We start from the raw sequence: 20,146 nt of genomic DNA, 5'->3' as shown, positions 1-20,146 counted from the left end.
ATGAGTTGGATGGAAATAAAGGACTGAAAGATGAAGCTCCTACAAGCCTTCTGTGGTCTAAACCTAGAGGGCCACTGAGCCCCAAGCAGCCCAGTGGGATGGGGGAGAGAATGGGAAGGGGAACAGAGAGAACTCTTGGGCTGAGATAAAGTTCACGTAGTGAGTTTTGGTTCAGAGTTGTGCCACTTGGCCCTTTGAGGAAAGGGTTTTTATGATGGTGATATTTACTGATGGAAAACCGTTCAAGGTCACAGATCTTCTGGCCAAAACCAGGAGCAGGTCTGCTTTTACGGCTCCCCAGCACTCAAGTGTTGGCTGATATTGCCACCTAATGGCGAGAGCAGCGCTTGGCTGAGGATTTAGGGGCTTTTCACTACGTTGTATTGATTGTATTGATGGTTCTTACGCAGTTGTGTCTGCTCAGGTTACGTCAGAACTGTTGTCAGGAGAACTTGAGACTTGGCGTTTCCTTCTTCTTGTCCTTCTACTAGTTAGAGGGAATTTTAAGGCTGTAAAAACTGGTTAAAAAGCCAGGAAGTGATTGTTATTTTATCGTTATGACTCTTGTGTGTTACTTGAGTACTGCTTTATGTTTTTGGTCAAATATTGGTGCTTAAAAGCAAGTACTTTTATTGCGAGGATAGTTCAAAACCTCTTCCAGTAAAGAAGGTCTGCATGTCACTCTGACATGATTCCCCATGCTGGTGTTAGGGAGCCCTTCTGGATCATTTCATCCTCAGCTGGAGTTCAGTGTTAAAGCTTGAGCAAATAAGAGTGTGTGTCCTGTGAAATTTTTGGGAGGGCCCTAGGGTAAGGCTGATGTACTAAAATTGGCAGTAATTCTGTTTTGACAGCATAGTATCACATTTGACTAAATTAGGAATTAAGTTTAAAAATAATAAATATTTAATCTTCAAGGAAATTTCTTAATAGAGCTTAACTTCTTGAGTGGAAGTGATTATGTGCTTGTTTGCTCAGGCTCAGGAGACTTGCATTAAATGAGGTGCATTATACTGCATAAATGCTGCTTGCAGATGCTATCAGGAGACATGAAACGGGTGCATTTCAATTGGCTGCCTGATTATCACAGGAGTTAACCACTCTAATTTACATATTTCTGTCCTGGCTCTGTACCTGAGCTGCTGCCCTGGCTGCATGTTCCCATGGTGTAGTTGGCATACGATCAGACAGCAGTCACTTAAGGAAGGCCTGGATTTTTGTGAGCTCTTCTCTGAAGTGGGTTTCCTAAAACGGTGGGAAAGCTGCACAGGTGAGCCTTGAGGCGATGCCAGTGTGACCTCCTTGAGGCCTTGAGCAGTAGGCAGGACTAAGAGAAGACAGAGAAGAAAGGGGAGTGTTGATTTTTCCCTTGGGTTTGCCTGAGCATTTGGAAGTACTTGCTGTGTAGGCTGTTTCACTTGGCTTGTGGGTATAATTCCTGCCTCAGTAATTCTTCTCTACCAGTGAAGAGGATAAAACCCCCTCATGCTGGGAAGCTGGAAGGTGGGCTCGACTTGTGGCTTGCAATTTATGCCAGGGTTGGACTAAACATTCCTGGTGGGACTGGTTGTGAGAAGATGCTGAATTGTACTCGGTGTGTTTAGTGCGGTTTAAATAAAAACACTTGTTTTAAAGCTGACTGCTTGCACTGTTTGGGAGCGCAGGGAGGCTCTTGAGGCTAACCTGGAAAGTTGCTTGACTTCTTCAGCATCTCTCAAGACTTTATCTTGTTTTAATATTTTACTTTTTATGTTTTAAAATGTAGATTTAGGGAATTAGTATTAACTCTTATCAAGTATTGGAGGATTTAGAAATTTGGAATATCTGGAGAATACTTTCACTTGGTTCAGGTTTTTGGATGACTCTAAGTACTTCAGGGTTAATACCTATATACATAGTTTGCACTGGACTTTATAGATTGGTTTGAATGTGAAAATGCTTTTCAGGTTGTTTTCATTTAATATTGAGAAAATGTTTTCATGTAATATTTTGAGAAAGTAATAAAATCCTTATGTTTTTTGTCAAGAAGACTTGACTTTAGATTAATGGAGTGCGATAGCAAATCTTTAACTTTTTAAAGCGTTTGTTACTCATCACTTAATGACTGACACAGTCTTTCTTACTCATTCCTTAGCATGTAGTCATGTTGACTACAGAAATTACAAACTCCAGTAACTTCATTTGTTTACCCTTATGTTTTCCAGGTGGCTTCTCGACGGTGTTCCTGGTGCGCACCCACAGTGGGATCCGCTGTGCACTGAAGCGGATGTGTGTTAATAATGTGCCGGATCTCAACATATGCAAGAGAGAAATCACAATTATGGTAAGAATTCCATTTCTTGTAACTGCAGATTGGTCTGTGGTATACACACACCTAATGCCTCTGCAGTGATAGTTGTTTCTAGATCCTAGTTTGTTTTGACCTTATGGTTCTGATTTTGCACTGTTAGTTTCAGAAAGCAATGCTGTGTTTAGGGTTGGTGTGTCATTAACTTCTGAAGCAATTATTAAAAATGTATCTGGTATCACAGTCAGTTTGGCAAGTACATCTGGTTCCCAAGCAAAAGAACTTTCTTCCACTGCTGCAGTGGCAACTGAAATTCTTCCTCTTTTAATTCTTTTTGGTAATGAAGTCCAATTTGCATTCTCTTTTTCAGAAAGAGTTATCTGGGCACAAGAACATTGTGACCTATTTGGACTGTGCTGTCAACTCGATAAGTGATAATGTTTGGGAGGTGCTCATCCTCATGGAATACTGTCGAGGTAAGAGACAGCTCCTGAGTTTTCAGCGAAAATGCAGGGAAGATGTTTGTAGGATCACCTGGGATTTTACTTCGAACTCTTAAACCACTTCATGTAAGAGGTGAACAGAGATATCTCATATCTGGAATCCCACTAGTTCGTGACACTCTCCTGTTGGCACTGAGCTGCTGAACTCTGAGGAAAAGATAAAAATGAGTTTCGCTTGCCTCTGTAACTGAGTATGATTAGGAATGGGGAAATTAATTCTCTAAGTATGAAGGGAAATTGGTGTGTGTTCTGCTGTCCATGCTAATCAACAGGTAGTTGGAACATATTCTATGGGAAAGATTGCCAAACTTATCACCACTCTTCTTGCTTTGCTGTTTTTGGGTTAGATGATAACATTGAAGATACTTTACTCTTACCTGCCAGGTGACTTGTTATAAATGAGCATAGCATAGTGAGTATTGATAATGCCAGCCAAAAGAAAATAGTCCTGTGGTCTCCCACCTTATAATGGAACCTTCTTTCAAACAATATGTAAAAACAAGTAGTTTTTGGATCCCCACTGCCCCCCACACATATGCACAGAATAAACTTGCCATTGAGTTTAACTTGTGAAGTTTGTCTAAAGTTTAGAGTGATTGGGCATAATATGAGACAGTGTTTAACCCAAATAGGTGAGGATACTGGAATAAGTGCTGCAAGTACAAAGTAAATACTTTGAGCTTAGAAAGAAAAGCCACCCTGTGGTCTGTAATGCTTGAATACCTTGAGATGAGATGTATGTGCATTATATTTGCAGTAGAAGTGATAATTATTACAGCTTGTGCAATCTGTGCCATAATGAGCTGTTTGGAAAACCAGGTTTCTTTTGTTTAAATACAGTGACTGGAAAACTTTCTTGCGTCTCATTTGTGGACTTGGTGCATATAAGTCTTTACTTCTGTACCTGATAGGAATTACTTGAAAGAAATTTCTCTTGTGGTTTCTTTAGCTGGACAAGTTGTGAACCAGATGAACCAGCGTCTACAGACGGGTTTCACAGAGGCAGAAGTCATGAGGATATTTTGTGACACCTGTGAAGCTGTTGCTCAGTTGCATCAGTGCAAAACGCCCATAGTTCACCGGGATCTGAAGGTATGAATGCCATGAAAATGAAATCTGGGTGAAAATCAATCATCTACTTGAAAAGCATCGAGGATTTAGAAGGTATTTCAATACCTAAGACTGACTTGCTGGTTAGGAACTTGCTATGGATGGAGCTGTAAACAGAGAGACTAAACCAAACTTGAAACAGAGAGACTACAGAGGCTGTAAACAGAGACACTAGGATAACTTTTTGGTGCTAAAACTAAGTCTATCAATTGATTTTTCTGAAAACTTCCTGTTTGTGTGAGAACATATAATAACACTTGGAAATTAATGCTGGTATTTTAACATAATTTTTCTGTGTGTTGATTTCCTTTCAAGGTGGAAAATCTACTATTAAACGATAGCGGGAACTACGTTCTCTGTGACTTCGGCAGTGCCACTAACAAATACCTGCATCCGCAGAAAGATGGAGTTAATATGGTTGAAGAAGAAATTAAAAAGTAAGTTTACTTTTAGGTGACCTATCATAAGCGATGACTGTGCTGCTAGGAAACCCCATGTATTGTTGTGTGGTGTGCATGTACCATTAACATGAATTGAACTTAATGGTTGATCTTGAATTAATTTTGGCGTAAATATAGTAAAAGAGCGGAACACACACTCTTGAAATCATCTATTAGTATGGTTTTGCCCCTTTGGGCTAACTACTGCAGAGGAGTAAATACAGGCTGCTCCTTTTCAAGTTGAAAAAATGGTGGAGATTTTTTCCAGCTCTGAAGTATTTGAACTACCCCTTTAGCAGTTGTTTTGAGACGTTAGTTTTTTTTGAAGTCTGCGTTCTCTGTGCTTCGGTATGTATTAGGAAAGCTCTTGTAGGACTCTGGAATCACACCTTCCAGATGACTGGCTGCTTATGCACAGTGACTTGTGGAAAAGTATACACTTTTGGGGAAATAACAGTAAAGGCAAATTTTAGCTGGCCTATTATTTATTCTTCATTATATCTTGCTACTTTGAATATTCTTTGTGATGCTGCAAATGCAGTAAATGACTCGGATTATGTGAGGCAGTTCCAGGCATGTGTCTGAAACTTGTGTGTGATTGGTGTGTATGTGGCAGACAGGGGGAAACATGCTTGCAGTTCTGAGGCAGTTTTCAGCCACGTCCTCTCTTTATTTTACATCACTAGGTACACAACACTGTCGTACAGAGCTCCTGAAATGATCAATCTGTATGGAGGAAAGCCAATTACTACCAAGGCAGATATCTGGGTAAGCAAAACATCACGTAGTACGGAACTAATTCATGAGAGGCAATTAAAAGCAGCATTGTCTGACTGGAAAATTAATTCTTGGAAAATAAAACACATGATGCAGCTAAAGAACACAGAATATAGTAGAGATCTTGGATAGTTAACTCTTTGGTAAGTAAAATGAGTGCCACATTTGATTTTTATTTAGAAGGAAGGGGAAAGTGATTTAGAGTTTTTCTTTTTTTGTCAGTCCTAGTTGCTGCTTGATAGTCTCCAGAGATTTCTTGTGGAAACCTGTTGGCAGCATGATCACGAAAGGTGTTTTTATTAGGTGCTGTGCAGTGAGGAAAATAAACTAAATTGAGTGCAAAGGCTAGTGGGGTATCTCGAGGTGATGTGACACTGAGAATGCGGCTCTTGGTATGCCCTGGTTTTGTAGTTTGTTATCTATATAGGAGTGAGTGGAAAAGCAAGTTGTGTTACTGCTTGATATATCAGCTTGTCACGTGAACTGTTCAATAATGCAGGTTCTACACAACATGTAAGCAGCAGCTGTAGCCAGGATGCAGTTTGTGTCTCATTGGTGCTGCTCTCTTGTGTACAAGGCTTGCTCTCATCCTTTCACAGTGCCCCTGTTTGTCTTTTACAGGCACTTGGCTGCTTGCTGTATAAACTGTGTTTCTTTTCCCTTCCCTTTGGAGAAAGCCAAGTTGCTATTTGTGACGGCAGCTTTACCATCCCGGACAGCTCGCGGTACTCCCACAGCGTGCACTGTTTGATCAGTAAGTGTGTGGGCAGCACAGCAGTGCCTTCATCTCCTGGAGCCAGGGAAACACAGGTCCTGCTCAGGGAGGAGAGTGCCTGTGGTGGGAGGTGCAGTCTGAGGGAGCAGGGGCAGTCGCTCCTGGCTGAGACCTGCCTTGCCACTCCTGCACTGGCCTTGGAAGGGAGCCTTGCTTGTCCTCTTGTTCCACGGAGGACTGTGCCCCAGGGGCTGCCTGGGGAGGGATTTCAGAAGCCTAGAGCAAACTCCTTGAAATGGCACTAAAAGGGAGCCAGGGGAATGAGCAAGTCTTTCTCCTGGGCAGCTGATGTGACATTTAGTGGATGATCTTACCAATTTTGCAGGATATATGCTTGAACCAGACCAAGAGAAGAGACCTGATATTTTTCAAGTGTCTTACTTTGCCTTTAAAATTGCCAAAAAGGATTGTCCTGTGTCTAACATTAATGTAAGTAGTCTTTAATTTTTTCAGTATTTTCAGTGTATTATGTAGGTAGCATTAAGAAAAGTCTGTCAGATTGTCTGAGAGATCACTTCAATTTAATCATAAACCTGGTTTCTAAATGTAAAACATAGCAGAGAACACTTGAAGCTACTGTTGTGTACACACAGTATGAGCTCTGAACAAAACATGTTCTTAATTTTGACGGGGTAGCTTCATGAACTCTGTTGATACTGCATCATGCAAATGACTTTTAGTCATTAGTAATCTCTTCCTTTAATACAATTAGTATGAAATATACTACAGAACTTGAAACCCTCTATTGTTAACACATTTAAGTTGTAACTTTGGGCAACCCCTTTTGCTTTGGGCAACCCCTTTTTCTCAATCATCCTTAGCAAATGTGTTAGTCCCTTGGAAGGACCCCAGTGAACTGGAAGGCAAATAGAGCAGTGCCTGGGTTAGCCTGTATTCCTGCCCTTGTTTTCCCTGGGAGTTTGACTTTGGCAAGTGTGAACTTTGTCTCAAAGGTCACCTCCTTCACAAATGTAATTACTCTATGATGGAATTTGAAGGGACATCACTAATGTTGATTATTATAAAGCGATTCTCAAGAGAAGCATCAGGAAAAATCCATCTCAAATTTGAGTTTGCAACAGCCAATTATAGTGAGCTCTGCCTTCAGGGGCAGAGAAGTGAACTTCCTGAGATCCCTTTGACTTTCTTTATCCTCGTAGAAGGAGGTGTTCAGTAAGTGTGAATGTTGCCCTTTGGATACACAGGTTAAAAAAATAAGAAGAAAATCTTGAAATACTTGATAAGTAGCTGTCTCTACTATTGGTGACTAGATTTTTTAGATTTGTATTTTGTACATGCATTTGTCATTAGAGATGATCTTTGTACTCTCTCCCCCAAAATTGCCATTTTCTTTGGTAAAATATGGTTTAGGTGATTCACTCAGGAATTTGTTTGAGAAGGGGGTAAGTTAAAGGCCCAGGGAAGCTTGGATGCTGAATGGTTTTCTGGAATTTGCGTTGCGGTGGAAGAACTAAGTGGGCTAAAAACAGTTTCCTCCAAAGATTGGGCTTTGAATTTAGTTCTTCAGCTTGAGGCTGAAGTAAGTCTGCTCTGTGCAGTCACACAAATATGTTTGAAGAAAATGTTGCACTTTATTGTTGATAGTTGTTAGTGTGTAAATGAAGTGAAGTAGTTGACAAAACAGACCGGTCATGTTCTGGTTTTATTTCTGCAATGGATGAGAGAGTGTAGAGATACTGTTAAATTAAAACCCATTTAATCTACAGCTGTGAGTTGAGCATGAAGCCTTGCAACATGAAAGTCTTAAACCCAAGTATTCCTCTTCAATATGTAATGATTTTTTTGTTTCAGGATTTCATTTCTTTAAATTTATTCCAATTTGTTTTTCCCAAGAGTTCTCCTGTCCCTTCAACTCTCCCTGAGCCCATGACAGCTAGTGAGGCAGCTGCTAGAAAAAGCCAAATAAAAGCAAGGTGAGCAGAGGATGTGACTTCTTTTTTTTTTTTTTTTTTTTTTTTTTGCAAAGATTGTTAAACTACATGTTGGTCTGAAACCTGTTTTCAAATGCTTGTTAATAAATGAAATATTATCTTAGTAGAAGTCATTAGGTAAACTGCAATTCTAAGAACTTCAAGTCTCCCTTTGAATTCCACTCCTTTGCTTTTTTCATTATATTGAGAATCCTGGGAGGAAAAACTGAGAGCCTGGTTAATGAAGGTAAAGGGATTTTTTGAGTTTTGCTTCTGGTTGTTTTGTGGTTTTTTCCAAAAGTTCCAATTTTATACCAGAGTAGTCCCTTTTGTCCTTGTTAGTAAAACCAAAAACATTGGGACTTCCTATTGATGCTTTTGATTTCTGCTATGGTATAGTGTGTGCTTAATGATTGCTTTACCCTTTTATTCCTTGTTAATGGAAGTTGTTAGGTTTTGAATCTATCAGCATGTGTGACTGGGGTACTTTTATTCAGCTATAATTATCAGTTCTATTTACAAAAAATAGAAATGAAAACACGAGAAGTGAGTAGAAGTAGAAATGAGTTAACAGATGAGATTTTCCTTTATCTTATTTCCTGTCTATATGAACAGTCAACATGTTTCTAGTCAGGACTTGACTTCCACTCACTACTGGGAACTGAGAGGAGATTATTCAGGGTGATACTATCTAGTGTCATGATCTCCTTGGGAAAAAGGCTGCTGATGGCTCCTTCTTAATGATGTTCTGCATCAGTCGTATCCTAGAGCTGCCAGGGGTGGTGGGTAGAGTTTTAGGAAGCAAACTTAAGGTACTGAAGTGCAATGCAGAAGTAGAGTAGCTCATGGTTAAGACATAATTGAGCTATTAAGAGATGTACTGTGTCTAATTTGAAGAAGAAATAGTTGTCTTTTCATGAAGTATCTTACATGGGAAAATTTTCCCTTTCAGATTAACAGATACTGTTGGACCAACAGAAACCTCAATTGCACCACGACAAAGACCAAAGGCCAATTCAAGCACTGCCACTTCCAGTGTGCTGGCAATCCAGAGCTCAGCAACTCCTGTCAAAGTACAAGTTCCTGGGGAATTTGGTAATCGTGGGCAAAAAGGTAACTTAAGGAAGTTAAAGGATGGACCAAAATATATGAAGAATGAATTTCACATTTCTTCGTCTCCTTGATCTAATAGGGATAGCCTTTAAAACTCAAATTCATCTGCCTTTCCTTACATACCAGAAAAAATCTTCATCCTTTCCAAAACACTTGAAATATGTGAGTTGGAAGTTTGGCCAGGTGCCACAAAAACTAAATCCACATTATTGAGAAGCAAAGGTGTGTTTTCATTATGCTTACCACTGGTGTTTAATGAACTTCTCACTTAGAGTTCATGGTCACTTTTAACTTGAAATTAATTCACAAAAAGTATGAAACTCTTCTCTAACAAACTGCTTTTGTTGTAGTAGGAAAAATATTCTCCTGTGCCTCAATAAGTCACGAGATCAACAATATGTTGGTGGTATTTGTAGACTGGAACCATGTAAAAATGTCACTTCTCTAAGGACTAAGATTGGTTTCACATTACACTGAGTGCAATAAGAGGGGGAGTCACTGGGGGAGACACAATTGAGTGAAATGGATTTTGAAGAAATCCTTTATGAATTCTTCTTTCTCATTCAGAAAGGGTTATGGCTCTGATAAATATTCACTTAAATAGGTGTCATTTTTATCTTGAACACTTTGAAGTTGCACTTAGTGCTGTTATGTGTCTTACAGTACAGGAAGAGTGGCTTCAGGGTTGGTGTTGGGAAAGTATCAAAAGGTCACTGAGAATGTTTGTTTGTGTCCCAGTGTGAACAATTTTTTCTAGATGGGATGTAAGTAGCATCCAACTTGGAAGACTTTTCCTGTTCTGACAAGGAACAGATCATTCCTGGGCACTTCAGAATATAAACAGCATGCAAGAGATTGATTTATGTTAGTAACTGTTTACTGAAGTGGCTGCAAAAACAATTGAATGGCCAAAGCAGTCAGGTGTTCAGTTTGATGAAGCATGACAGGTGAGCCAATAGTTCCCTTAAAGAAAACAATGTGTGGTGTTGTTTTGTATGCATACAAAGCTGTACACTTGGAGGGGAAGGGTTTGAGGTACTACAGCATGTAACTTCAGTGTTAGGTTAGTAAAGCAGAAGTCTGGAACCCAGCTTGCTGTTGTGAGACCAGAGGAAGCTTCCGGTATCTTCTAAGTAGAAATGGTTCATTTGCAGGCCTGGAAGTATTTTTGGAGAAGCAAATTTGGTACCTAACAGCTGTCCTAGTTGTCAGAGTGGGAAGGGAAGCTCATGGGCCGGAGTTGTGAGCCGGGGGTGTCAGTAGTGTCGTGTGACTGTCGCAGGAACCACACGCCCCGGGAACGGCCAAGAGCTCTCTCAGTGCCAAGGGACCACGGCGCACGGGCCGCAGCAGCACAGGGTCCTGCAGCAGCTGCAGCAGGGAGACTGGAGGCTGCAGCAGCTGCACCACCTGCATCACCAGCAGCACCAGCCCACCGTGCAGGATGCTTACATTCAGCAGGTACAGTCACATCTGTTAGGCGTGTCTGACACACACCTTGTGCTTACTGGTGTAATGCACTTGGAATCATGTGCTGCTTGAGCATTTCTGCTGTTGCTGACTGTGGTTTTTCCTGCTAAAAGAGCTCCTGTCCCTTTGTACCTTAGCTTTGGCCCTTTGTAGGCCCTGTAATGCTTATCCTAGGATGTTGCTTGTTTGTGCTGTTTTGTTTCTGCAGTTTGACCCTGAATCCCAGCTTGCTTTGCATCACCACCATGTGGCTGAAATGAAGGCTTTATCTATTTGTTAAGGGTGCTTGGGATAAATATTAGGAGTTACCTAGGTGATTATGCCGTGCTTGCAGAAGATGGTTGTACGTTGACCAGTGCTGAATATGTAGCGTAATTTTTTGTTAAAAATGGGGAGGTGGGAAGGAAAAGGCTTCCAAACAGAGTGATTAAAATTCAGTGACTGAATTGCAAGCTGGTTCTTGATTATGTGGTATCTAAACTGAAAAATGTTGTGGAATCAAAAGTGATATTTTAATTGATGCTTCTTTTGAATATCTGGCTATCTCTGAAGGGGGATCGTGGCTTCTCAAAGCTGTTTTTTCCTTCTCAACTCCAGTATCAGCAAGCAGTGCATCAGCAGATGGTCCAGCAGCAGCTGTTGCTGCAGTCTGTGTACCAGCAGCAGCCTGCCCAGTCGCAGTATCCTGCCATGGTATGTCGTGAGTGGAACAGAGGGTACGATCTGAAAATATGGGCTGTGTTTGTAAGTCTGATGTGTAGATGAAGTGAGAGAAGGGTGTGAGTAGTTATAATGAGGTGTGGTTGTGGTAAATAGTGTGAAGATGGGGATCCGAAATGGTATTCAGTTGGGGGAATTTACCCAAACTAATCTGGAGTTGCAGTTGTGTATTAATTGGATGGGATATGTTTCTAATTTCATAAGTAGGTATATGCTAATTTGAAACAATTGGTGCTTAGGGTTTGCAGTAGTGTTTGCAGCAACAATTACATTATACTACAAAGTGACAGATGACACAGTGATATGAAATTCTTAACTGAAGAGCAAGAGGAGCTAACTGGCATATCCTGTTTTTTTTAAAATCAGGACAAATTGTCTTGAAATTGTGATTACTAATTAAGAGTTGGGTATGCTGTGCTGTGCAGTAGCATATACTTAGGTTGCAGTAATTTTAAAAAGCTAAGTGGTAATATGCTGGAAAAGAGAACCAGTATTACTGACCTGTTGGAGCAGTTTCTTTGCACCCACGTGTTCTGGAGTGGGGTGGTGGGTGGTTGTTTGGCTGCAAGTCCAGTACTGTGAGTGGGCAGAAGAGATGGACCCGGCCCACGTGTGTTTTGCTAACACAACCCTGGTGCCCCCAGGTGCAGTATCAGCAGGCTCTCCTGCAGCAGCAGATGCTGGCCCAGCAGCGGTCACAGCAGGCACAGTCCCCTGAATACATCACCTCTCCACAAGACTTTGCACCAGCCTTAATCTCCTACCCTGGCTCACTCCCAGTGCATGCTGGAACACTGGCAGATCCTCCCTATCCTACAAGCAGGTGAGTGTTCTGGCTGAGGTGTGCTCAGGGGTTTCTTTTGGCTTACATTACTAACTGTGATTAGCACTGCTTAATAAAAGGTAATAAATAATTACCTTCCTGTGAATTCTTATGAACAACAGTGTGTGGAATAAAACCCCCGTTCCTTTCTGATTTAAAAATAAAGAAAAACCCAGATTTGTCCAGTTTCACTGATGTTATGAACTAGGTTATATATTTGTATAGGTTTTTACTAGATTTCCCTTAAGGTAGCTTTCAGATGCTTTTGGGATGAACTGTTAATGGATATATGTTCCCTCTGTGTAGTGTTTTGGTATAATGAAGCATGTCTCAGATTTTGACCATGATAAATAATCCTGTCGATGTTTCTTTCTTTGCTTCCTTGAACTGACTTCACAGGTCAGGTATTCCTGATGCTGAAGCAATTGCCAGTTACCCAAAGCAGAGCATCAATAACCCACCTGACATGTCAGGCTGGAACCCATTTGGAGAGGACAATTTTTCCAAGTTGACAGAGGAGGAGCTGCTGGACAGAGAGTTTGACCTGCTGAGATCAAGTAAGGGACGCTTGAAGGCTTACTTTGCTTCCCAGTAAACGAGGGCTCTGTAGTTGCTCAGCAGTTCCAACACCTGCCTGTCCGAGGGCCATGCGGGCTGTGTACAGAACATTCTTTCTGAGCATTTGAGGGCACAGTTGGGCCTGTCTTCTTCCCTTCCTTTTCCTTTCTGAAAATGTGTGCAATAGGAACTCGCCGTCTCAAACTGATAGTTACTGGCTCAGTTACTGCAGAAATGGTACTGTCGTAGCTCTTCAATGCTGCTTGTGTCACCTTCACTGTCAAGAGGCTCTCAATAGCAGAGCTTTGTTGTCAGATGGGAACAGAAGTTTGGCTGCTTGCTTTATTCCTTTCCAGCTTTTTTTCTTGCACACCAGAGCAGAAGATCGTGTGGGTCTGATATGTCCTTTGAAAATGCCTGAAAGAAAATTGATCTATTACATTATGTTAATGTTTTGTAATGTCCTTTCTGATGAGTGGCTAAATGTAAGGGCTGCTTTATTGTTCTGATATGGCAATAGTTGAATAAACTTTTTCCTCTTAAAGTCAGTTATCTCCATGGTTTTTACTTGGAATTACTTCCTCTTCTTAATTGCTTAACATGCGCTTGTTAGATGCTCTTCCTATAACTGATTTTGTTGAGATCAGATTTATCAGTGGGACTTGGAAGATGTGACAATATCAAAAAACAGCTTGTGCATGTTTGGCTCTCTATCAGCAAGGTCCTTGCAATTAAACGTGCAGTAAAGTTGAAATTCAAGTGATTAAAGAACACCTCTGCCTTTAGCTGGGTCTTTCTTCTTGGATTCCCGTGTCCTTGAATGTAATTGAACAAGATGTGCACACTACTTGTTAATCCTCAAGGAAAGTAACTGAGTGGGTTTGTTTGTGAAACTCTAGTTGATAGTTTTTGATTATGTTTATCAATTAAGACTTACTTTTGAGATATAAAAGTAGCCTGCACACATTTCACAGTACAATTACTTAGTGCTAGCTGGGTAATGGCTAATGTACCAGCTTAAAAATGAGCACGCCTTCCAAATCCAAGTTTAGGATTTGATTCAGGAGTGGAATTGAATATCTTTACCGAGGCTCATTTGGGGCTCAGCGCTTCAAGGTAATGCAGTGCACAGGAGAGCTGGGTGTGATAACACACTTGATACACTGGATCCAGAAAGTCAACAGCAGCATTCTGCTTCGTAGCAACCAGCATTAGGTTTACTAGTCACTTGAATACAGAACTTGTCAAAATGAAAAGCTGTGACTGCTTTGAGCAGCAGCACACTAGATGGCAGGCTTGTTTGTACGGGGTGGGCTGCAGTTCAGTGGTTCTGAGGTCTTGGGGCTTGGTGTCTGTTTGAGGCCCAGAGCAGGGAGAGCACTGGTAGTTTGTATCTGTGTGTGTTTGTACACATAGATACACATGTCACAACCTTCAAAGACCTTCTGACTTGGGTTTTTTGATATTAAGGCTGTTTGCATTTTGGTATCATGTTGGGCACAACAGCCTTAATATGAGCTGATCTCAGTGTTAATGCCTTTGCTGCAGCCAAAGCAGAAATATATAGACTTTGTCCATTGGTACTTTATCAACCTTAGCTGGAATAATGAGAAATTGGGAGATGGATTGTACAGTTGAGGCTTGGACCTATAAAATTGTCTTTAACTGTATAATACTTTCTGGAATTTCCTCAGGTCTGAATGAAGATTCAAGGGTGAGCTCTTTTTAGGTGTACATTATCTCTTTCGAGGGAAAAAGACTGTTGTTTACTAAGCAATTTTTTGCCATCTAGAGAAAGGAGAAGTGCAGATACAGGTCTGATAAATGGTTATATTTTTCTATTACTAAATGCAATTGCTGTCCCATACTTCACAACTCTCATACTGTTATGTAAGTTTGTCTTTTTGCCATGTTATATGGTGCTGAGTAGCATTCAAAACATAAATCCTTTGTCGCCCCTTTCAAAAGCCCACTTTGTATTGTTGAGCTGATGCTTCACATGTAAATTAAAGATGTTTCTTAGTCTGTCAAATACTTTTAAAGCTGATGTGCTCATGACAGTAACACTTGAGTAATTAAATATACACAGCCTTTGTTAGAGGATCAAGATGTTGTCACACTTTGTCAGGCTGATATTACTGTTGGATTTCATGGGTTGAGTGGCTTAATGTCAATGTGTGCAGTGATGGGGGTATTGCTGGGATGATACATCACTTTTGTAAAAGGGATCCAACTCCCAGATCACGATACCTTGCTCACACTTGGTGAACATTTTCCTAGTAGAAAGAAGGCGGTTACAGTTAAGGGCAAGGTGCAGCTGGATGGAGGTGTCTGAAAGGAGCACCGTTGTGATACGGAGTGACAGGTTGGAGCTCTGTGTTCTTGTGTACGCTGCTGTTTCTCTGCTGTTACCATCACTTAGGGATGGCACAGAAGCAACAGATGATGCTGAATTTCTGACTGCATTGTGAAGAAGGGGATTTCTTCAACAGCTTCTGTAATCACTTAATAATCTGTGCAGAGCTGGGAGCCAAGAAAAGGAGTGTGCTGACTCACTGGGAGGACAGCAGCCCAGCTTTCACTGAGTCACACAAAGGTGGTTGTTAGGCCCGGGATCACCCTGATGCTCCAACAGAGACAGGTGTGGGTGCAGTCTCCCAAGTGCTCTGCCTGTCTCCTCTGCAGCCTGCAAAATGGGAAGGAACTGCCTGGGCCAGCTGGGCTCTTACTTGTCAAAAACCCCAAATAGAGAGTATATTATTCCTTCACCCCGTGCAGCACATACCTTGCATAGGCATAAGACCTGCCATTTTTATTTTATTTTACTTTATTTTTTGTTCTGTTTCATTTTGTTTTTTACAGACAGGCTGGTGGACAGGAGAGCATCTTCAGATAAGAATGTGGAGCCACATTCTGCTCCACAGAAAAGTCCTCCTGAAGATCCCTTTGGTTCTGTTCCTTTCATTGCTCACCAAGGCAAGTTACACCTGTGACACGATTACCTTGTAGCTATAGGTGTACATACATGGACATGTATGTGTCAGAGTGTGCACAGAAGTTAAACCACCAAAGAGTGATTCAGGGATCAACTGCCTCCTGAAAGCACTCGGGCTAAAGAGATTTTTTTATTATGTTAATTACCTCCAATGAAAAACCACTTGTGCATCTGGCTCTGGTGCCTGTATGGCGGGTGACACTGTGTATCCTTGGCAGTGCAGTTCCCCTGGACCAGTGCAGAAGCACAAGTGCTTTTGCTGAAGGCAAATTACTTGCCAAGGCCAAATTCTGCCACTTGCCTGTAGTCTGCTTCTTAATCACACTGTTTCTGTAGTTAGTTCTCCAGACTGTAAGCTTCTGTATTTAATGCACAGTTTTGGTACAAATTGAGTCAAACCCAGACATTTTGTTGTCTCTACACAGGGAGAGGAGGGTGGGCATTCGTTATTCCCTTTTGGTTCAGCTTTGATCTTTTTTACCTTGGATGGAAGTAAAACTAACATGGTATGTGGGCATTGACTGTGACTGGGAAAATGCATCGTGGTCCAGCTTAATCAACAGTTTTCACACTTGGTTGATCAGCACTTTAATATTTATTTTGGTACCTGTGACAAAGTAAAGCCTGTGTGATGGTTAAATGTTAAAAACAGCTTCAGTCACTTCTGGAGCCACTTAGGTGCTTACTGAAGTTTTGTTGAGAGTTCTTGTGTGACAAAGGTGCCTTAGTATGACTCTTAAAGACTGTTCTTACAGAAGTTCAAAAGCTCAGGTAACATGCCTTAAAATAAATCAGTTGGGGTCAACCTAAGTTATCCGTGTTTTCTTTCAGTTGGATCTTGCATTCTTGGAGATCCTCTACTAGGGCTGCTTAGTGCTCACAGGTGTTCCTGTGCTGCACGTGGTGTTGGGTGAGCAGGGTAACGTTCTGCAAAGCCATTGGTAAAAATCCCCCACAGCACCTCTGTATGCTCCTGTTGTTGAACTTGAATTCATTCTGTTTGGTCTAATACTGTGCTCTGAGTTGGTGGTTTTGTTCTGCTCACTAGACAAGTTTGCCTTTGGTCATCTTGTTCATGTCCAGTAGATCAGTGCCACATGAAAACCATTTAAGTAAAGAAGGGTTTGCCCTATAGGTGCTGTTTTCCCTGGAGTCTTCATTCAAGAGGTTGCTTTGGTTCCTGGGTGAGCCTGAATTCACATGCAAAACAAACGGGGTAGTTATACTTGATGTGAGATGGGGACCATCAGGTGCTTAGTCTCCTGCCCTTGTGTCCAGGGATTGTTTTATTGCTTTTCTCACTTGAATCTTGGAAGTGCATCTGCTCATTGCTGGTTTTTTTCAGTTGGTTATAATATAGCTTAGACTGTAAGGAATGCCCTTGCTGTATTATGTCTTGTGTCTTAATCTTTGTTACTTTGAATCCAAGTTTTAATTCTTGACATACTAAAAAATAAAGGGGAGATGCCTTCTATTAAGGCTTGGAAAAACAAATTCAGTCATGGCTGAAAAACCAAAGTGCCTGGGACATGCTGAGCTGGTTTGTGAACTGGTACCTGTAGCACTGGAAAAAAAAATCAGGCATTTTTCAGTAGCCTTTTTTCTCTGAACTTGCAACTGGCACTTAAACAAGAGTACATACTGACTTGATTTCAAGGAAGATATTGTTAATTTTGTGTTAACAGTGAACTGGACTTAGTAAAAATCTCTGATACAATAAATCTTTAAATGTAATGATTTGTATTTTAAAAGCTGATTTGTGTTCCCCACTGAACTGTTCTTGGTAGTGTCTTGAAATGAGGTGTTGTAAGACAACTGAGAAAAGGAGAATGCTGTTCACTTGGACATATTTCATTGCTCATTTGAGGGCTTTCTAGGGCAAACTTGACAAATGCCCCAAATGTTTTGATTTCCTCTTGTCCTTAAGATTCTTGTGTAACATGTTCTTTCAAGTTTGTTCCTTGTAATTGTAAAAGATGTAACAGAAGTAAACCACGTGTATACCTTACTCAGGGCGTCATCCAAGGGCAGGTGACTGCATGGAAAGTGGAGCAGGAGGTTAATACGTTGAGTGCAATTCCAGTGTTTGGGTGAGAGACTCTGAACCTTGTTAGAGCACAAGTGTCCTTTCCTTACTGTGACATGTCTCAGAGCAGATGTGGAGCGTGTTAGCACTGTTTGCCCAGGGTTCTGACTGCTGAGTTCTGACTTGCTGGACTACAATGGGATGAAATGTTGATGCTATAAACACAGCATTTTAAAGAAAATAAAATTGACTTTATTGAAAAGTGACAGCTCTTATTGAAAGTGTGTTCTACTGTATTGGCCACAGTTTGACTCCAAGGTGGTTATTTTTCTGCTTGGTGTTCTTTGCTGTGACATAGGTCTGTTGTATAAATGGTGTATGTGGGCTGTGGCTGAGTAGAGTCACCCAGAGGATCTCTTGGGTTTTGGAGGGTTAAGGGTTCTCTACTGAAAGCAGCAACTAATTCCTGTTATCTGATGTGAGGTGGCAGCAAGAAACTGCCGTGTTTTGACTTAACTTCACACCAAGTGGTGGTACTTGGGCAAAATAAGCGTCACCAGGCATGTTTACGTGTGTCTGGGAATGTGATGCAAGGGAGATGCAGGGGTTGGAATTGGAAAACTTTGATCATTGCTGGAGAAGTCCATGGGCTGCTGTGAATTGTGAGCCCTTGGGATATTCCCTGTGGAGCTGAGAGTGCTTTTCAGACTGGCACTGCTGTAAGGATCACCAGAGAAGAAAACCTGGAACTGGATGGACTACAGCTGCTTATCTGTCAGACCTTCTGTACTTTCTCTTGTCCACTGGGAATGGAGAACCTGGGACAACACGTGTGACCCCAGGAATGCTGCCCAGAGGGCACATGGGGGTATGAAATCACCTAATGTGGTATTTGGGGTCCTCTTGGGCTGGTGGAGAGGGAAGCAGTGTGGAAGCACTTGGTGTGTATCCTGTTAAAAGTGTCCTGACAAGCACCACATGTAAACTTGCTACAGACACTAACTTATGTCTGAATGTTTGTTGAAAATAATGTCTTAGGACTTGAGATGACTGGAAAATTGGCTTAGGAAAGCATTCCAATGCTCAGTCTGTTAGAAACAAACGTGACATTGCAAGCTTCTTATGAGAAAGAGAGAAGAAAGCACAGCACAGATGAACAGCCAGCACTGAGGCGCTTAGGCACTTGTCATGTGGAAAACAGGCAAGACACATTTTAAACTATTTCTAAATGCTGAGAAGGAAATGTCATAAATATAGTACAGTTTGATGTTGAGTTTTACTAAGTGGCCTTTTGCCATCTTAGCTTCGTTCACACCAATTCTTTGAAACTGGGCTAGATTGTCTTTTGCTTCCTTTAGCTTAATACTGACATTCAAAGAAGTAATACAAGACTTGAGGTAACACTCAATGATGTGGATGGACTGTGTGAAGTGGAGGTGTTGGGAACCTTGCCTGGTGTATGTTTGCCAGTGCTGACCTGGAGCTGTCTGACAGGCGTTTGGGTCCTGTGGAGACTCTGCGTGAGCTGTCTCCTGGCTTGGCTTACTGGGATAAGGCTCTGATTCAGGCCCTCTCATTAACTGTTCTACAGAATGTTTTAAAGCTCATTTGGGCTCTGGATGTGGTACTTCTCCATCGAGTCACTTGGCTTTTGTAACCTCCACAGGTAACCCCTTCCCAGCCACTGCAGCCTTGTTCACTGTGCAGAGACTGGGGATAAAAGCAAGTTCAGTTCCATAGCAGCTTCCTTCTGACTTCCAGACTTCCTGCACTCAGAGACATAGTGATGTCTGCAAACCATGATTTTAGATGTCTTGGAATAAGAGGGGCTTTGTGGTGTGATGTGTGTTGTGCCAGCTGTGTGGATCTTGCAGAAAACCAGCTGTCTGTGTGTGCCAAGCAGCAGTGCCGTGACAACGATCCAGAGCCTTGGACACAGCGTGGCTCTGAAAAGACCCTGCTGCAGTAGCTGAGGATGAGCGTTCACCAGATCACAGCAGAAGAGCGATGTTCTGGCATGAAGAAACTTGGGTGATGACTACCGATGTAGTTGTTTTGTGCACTGCTTCAAACAGGGTTTCAGAGCACTGCAAGTGTTGTACCATAGCTGTGGAGCCTTGGGACCTCTGTGCAGTCTGGACCTTGAAGTGAAACACAGCTCGCTAGAACTGAAAAAGAAACTACAAACATCCAAATAGGAGAAACAAGAAGACTTGAACCACTGTGACAGCACTAAACAGCTCATGCCACCAGGTCATGTTTGTTTGGCAGTTGATGTTCTGGATTATTAAGACACCCAGACCTGCACAGTGATATAGCTGTTGTGCAGTGCTCCAGATTTAGGTAACTCAGCAATTAAATTCAGTTCAAATCAATATTTGTACTCTCTGAAAGTACTGGTGATGTTACTCTATAACCTCTCCTGGGCTCCAGTTTCAGGTTATTGGTACTGCTTGCTGGATACAAGTTCACTGTATCAAGATAGTATTTAGACTTCAGCTTTTCCAGAGAATACTTCCCAAGTAACTTGAAATTATCCACCCATCACTAGTATAAATTATACGTGTGGGCTCTGCCAGGAATTTGCTTTTTTTCTCCAAAGTGATTCGGGGGGGGGG

The 20,146-nt window shown here is 41.6% G+C and overlaps 2 protein-coding genes across 4 annotated transcripts in view; both read left to right on the top strand.

The window, feature by feature from the left end:
• LOC113974898 overlaps nt 1-20,146 on the top strand; it is a 423,368-nt gene that overhangs the window by 65,654 nt on the left and 337,568 nt on the right. The gene's annotated exons all lie outside the window — the stretch shown is intronic.
• Nucleotides 1-20,146, top strand: part of BMP2K (BMP2 inducible kinase) — a 41,873-nt gene that overhangs the window by 15,971 nt on the left and 5,756 nt on the right. For all 3 annotated transcript variants that reach the window (XM_027698447.1, XM_027698449.1, XM_027698448.1), the window contains exons 2-15: nt 2,205-2,323; nt 2,658-2,763; nt 3,740-3,882; nt 4,216-4,337; nt 5,027-5,108; nt 5,739-5,871; nt 6,218-6,321; nt 7,747-7,826; nt 8,776-8,936; nt 10,219-10,397; nt 11,004-11,099; nt 11,771-11,949; nt 12,349-12,506; nt 15,370-15,483. In XM_027698447.1, coding sequence (XP_027554248.1) covers nt 2,205-2,323; nt 2,658-2,763; nt 3,740-3,882; nt 4,216-4,337; nt 5,027-5,108; nt 5,739-5,871; nt 6,218-6,321; nt 7,747-7,826; nt 8,776-8,936; nt 10,219-10,397; nt 11,004-11,099; nt 11,771-11,949; nt 12,349-12,506; nt 15,370-15,483 — 1,776 coding nt within the window. The remainder of the gene's footprint in view (nt 1-2,204; nt 2,324-2,657; nt 2,764-3,739; nt 3,883-4,215; nt 4,338-5,026; nt 5,109-5,738; nt 5,872-6,217; nt 6,322-7,746; nt 7,827-8,775; nt 8,937-10,218; nt 10,398-11,003; nt 11,100-11,770; nt 11,950-12,348; nt 12,507-15,369; nt 15,484-20,146) is intronic.

The sequence above is a fragment of the Neopelma chrysocephalum genome, unplaced genomic scaffold (genome assembly GCF_003984885.1).
Source record: "Neopelma chrysocephalum unplaced genomic scaffold, ASM398488v2 Primary Assembly neopelma1_128, whole genome shotgun sequence".
Taxonomy (NCBI): Eukaryota; Metazoa; Chordata; class Aves; order Passeriformes; family Pipridae; genus Neopelma; species Neopelma chrysocephalum.
This window is presented reverse-complemented; position numbering and strand designations above follow the sequence as displayed.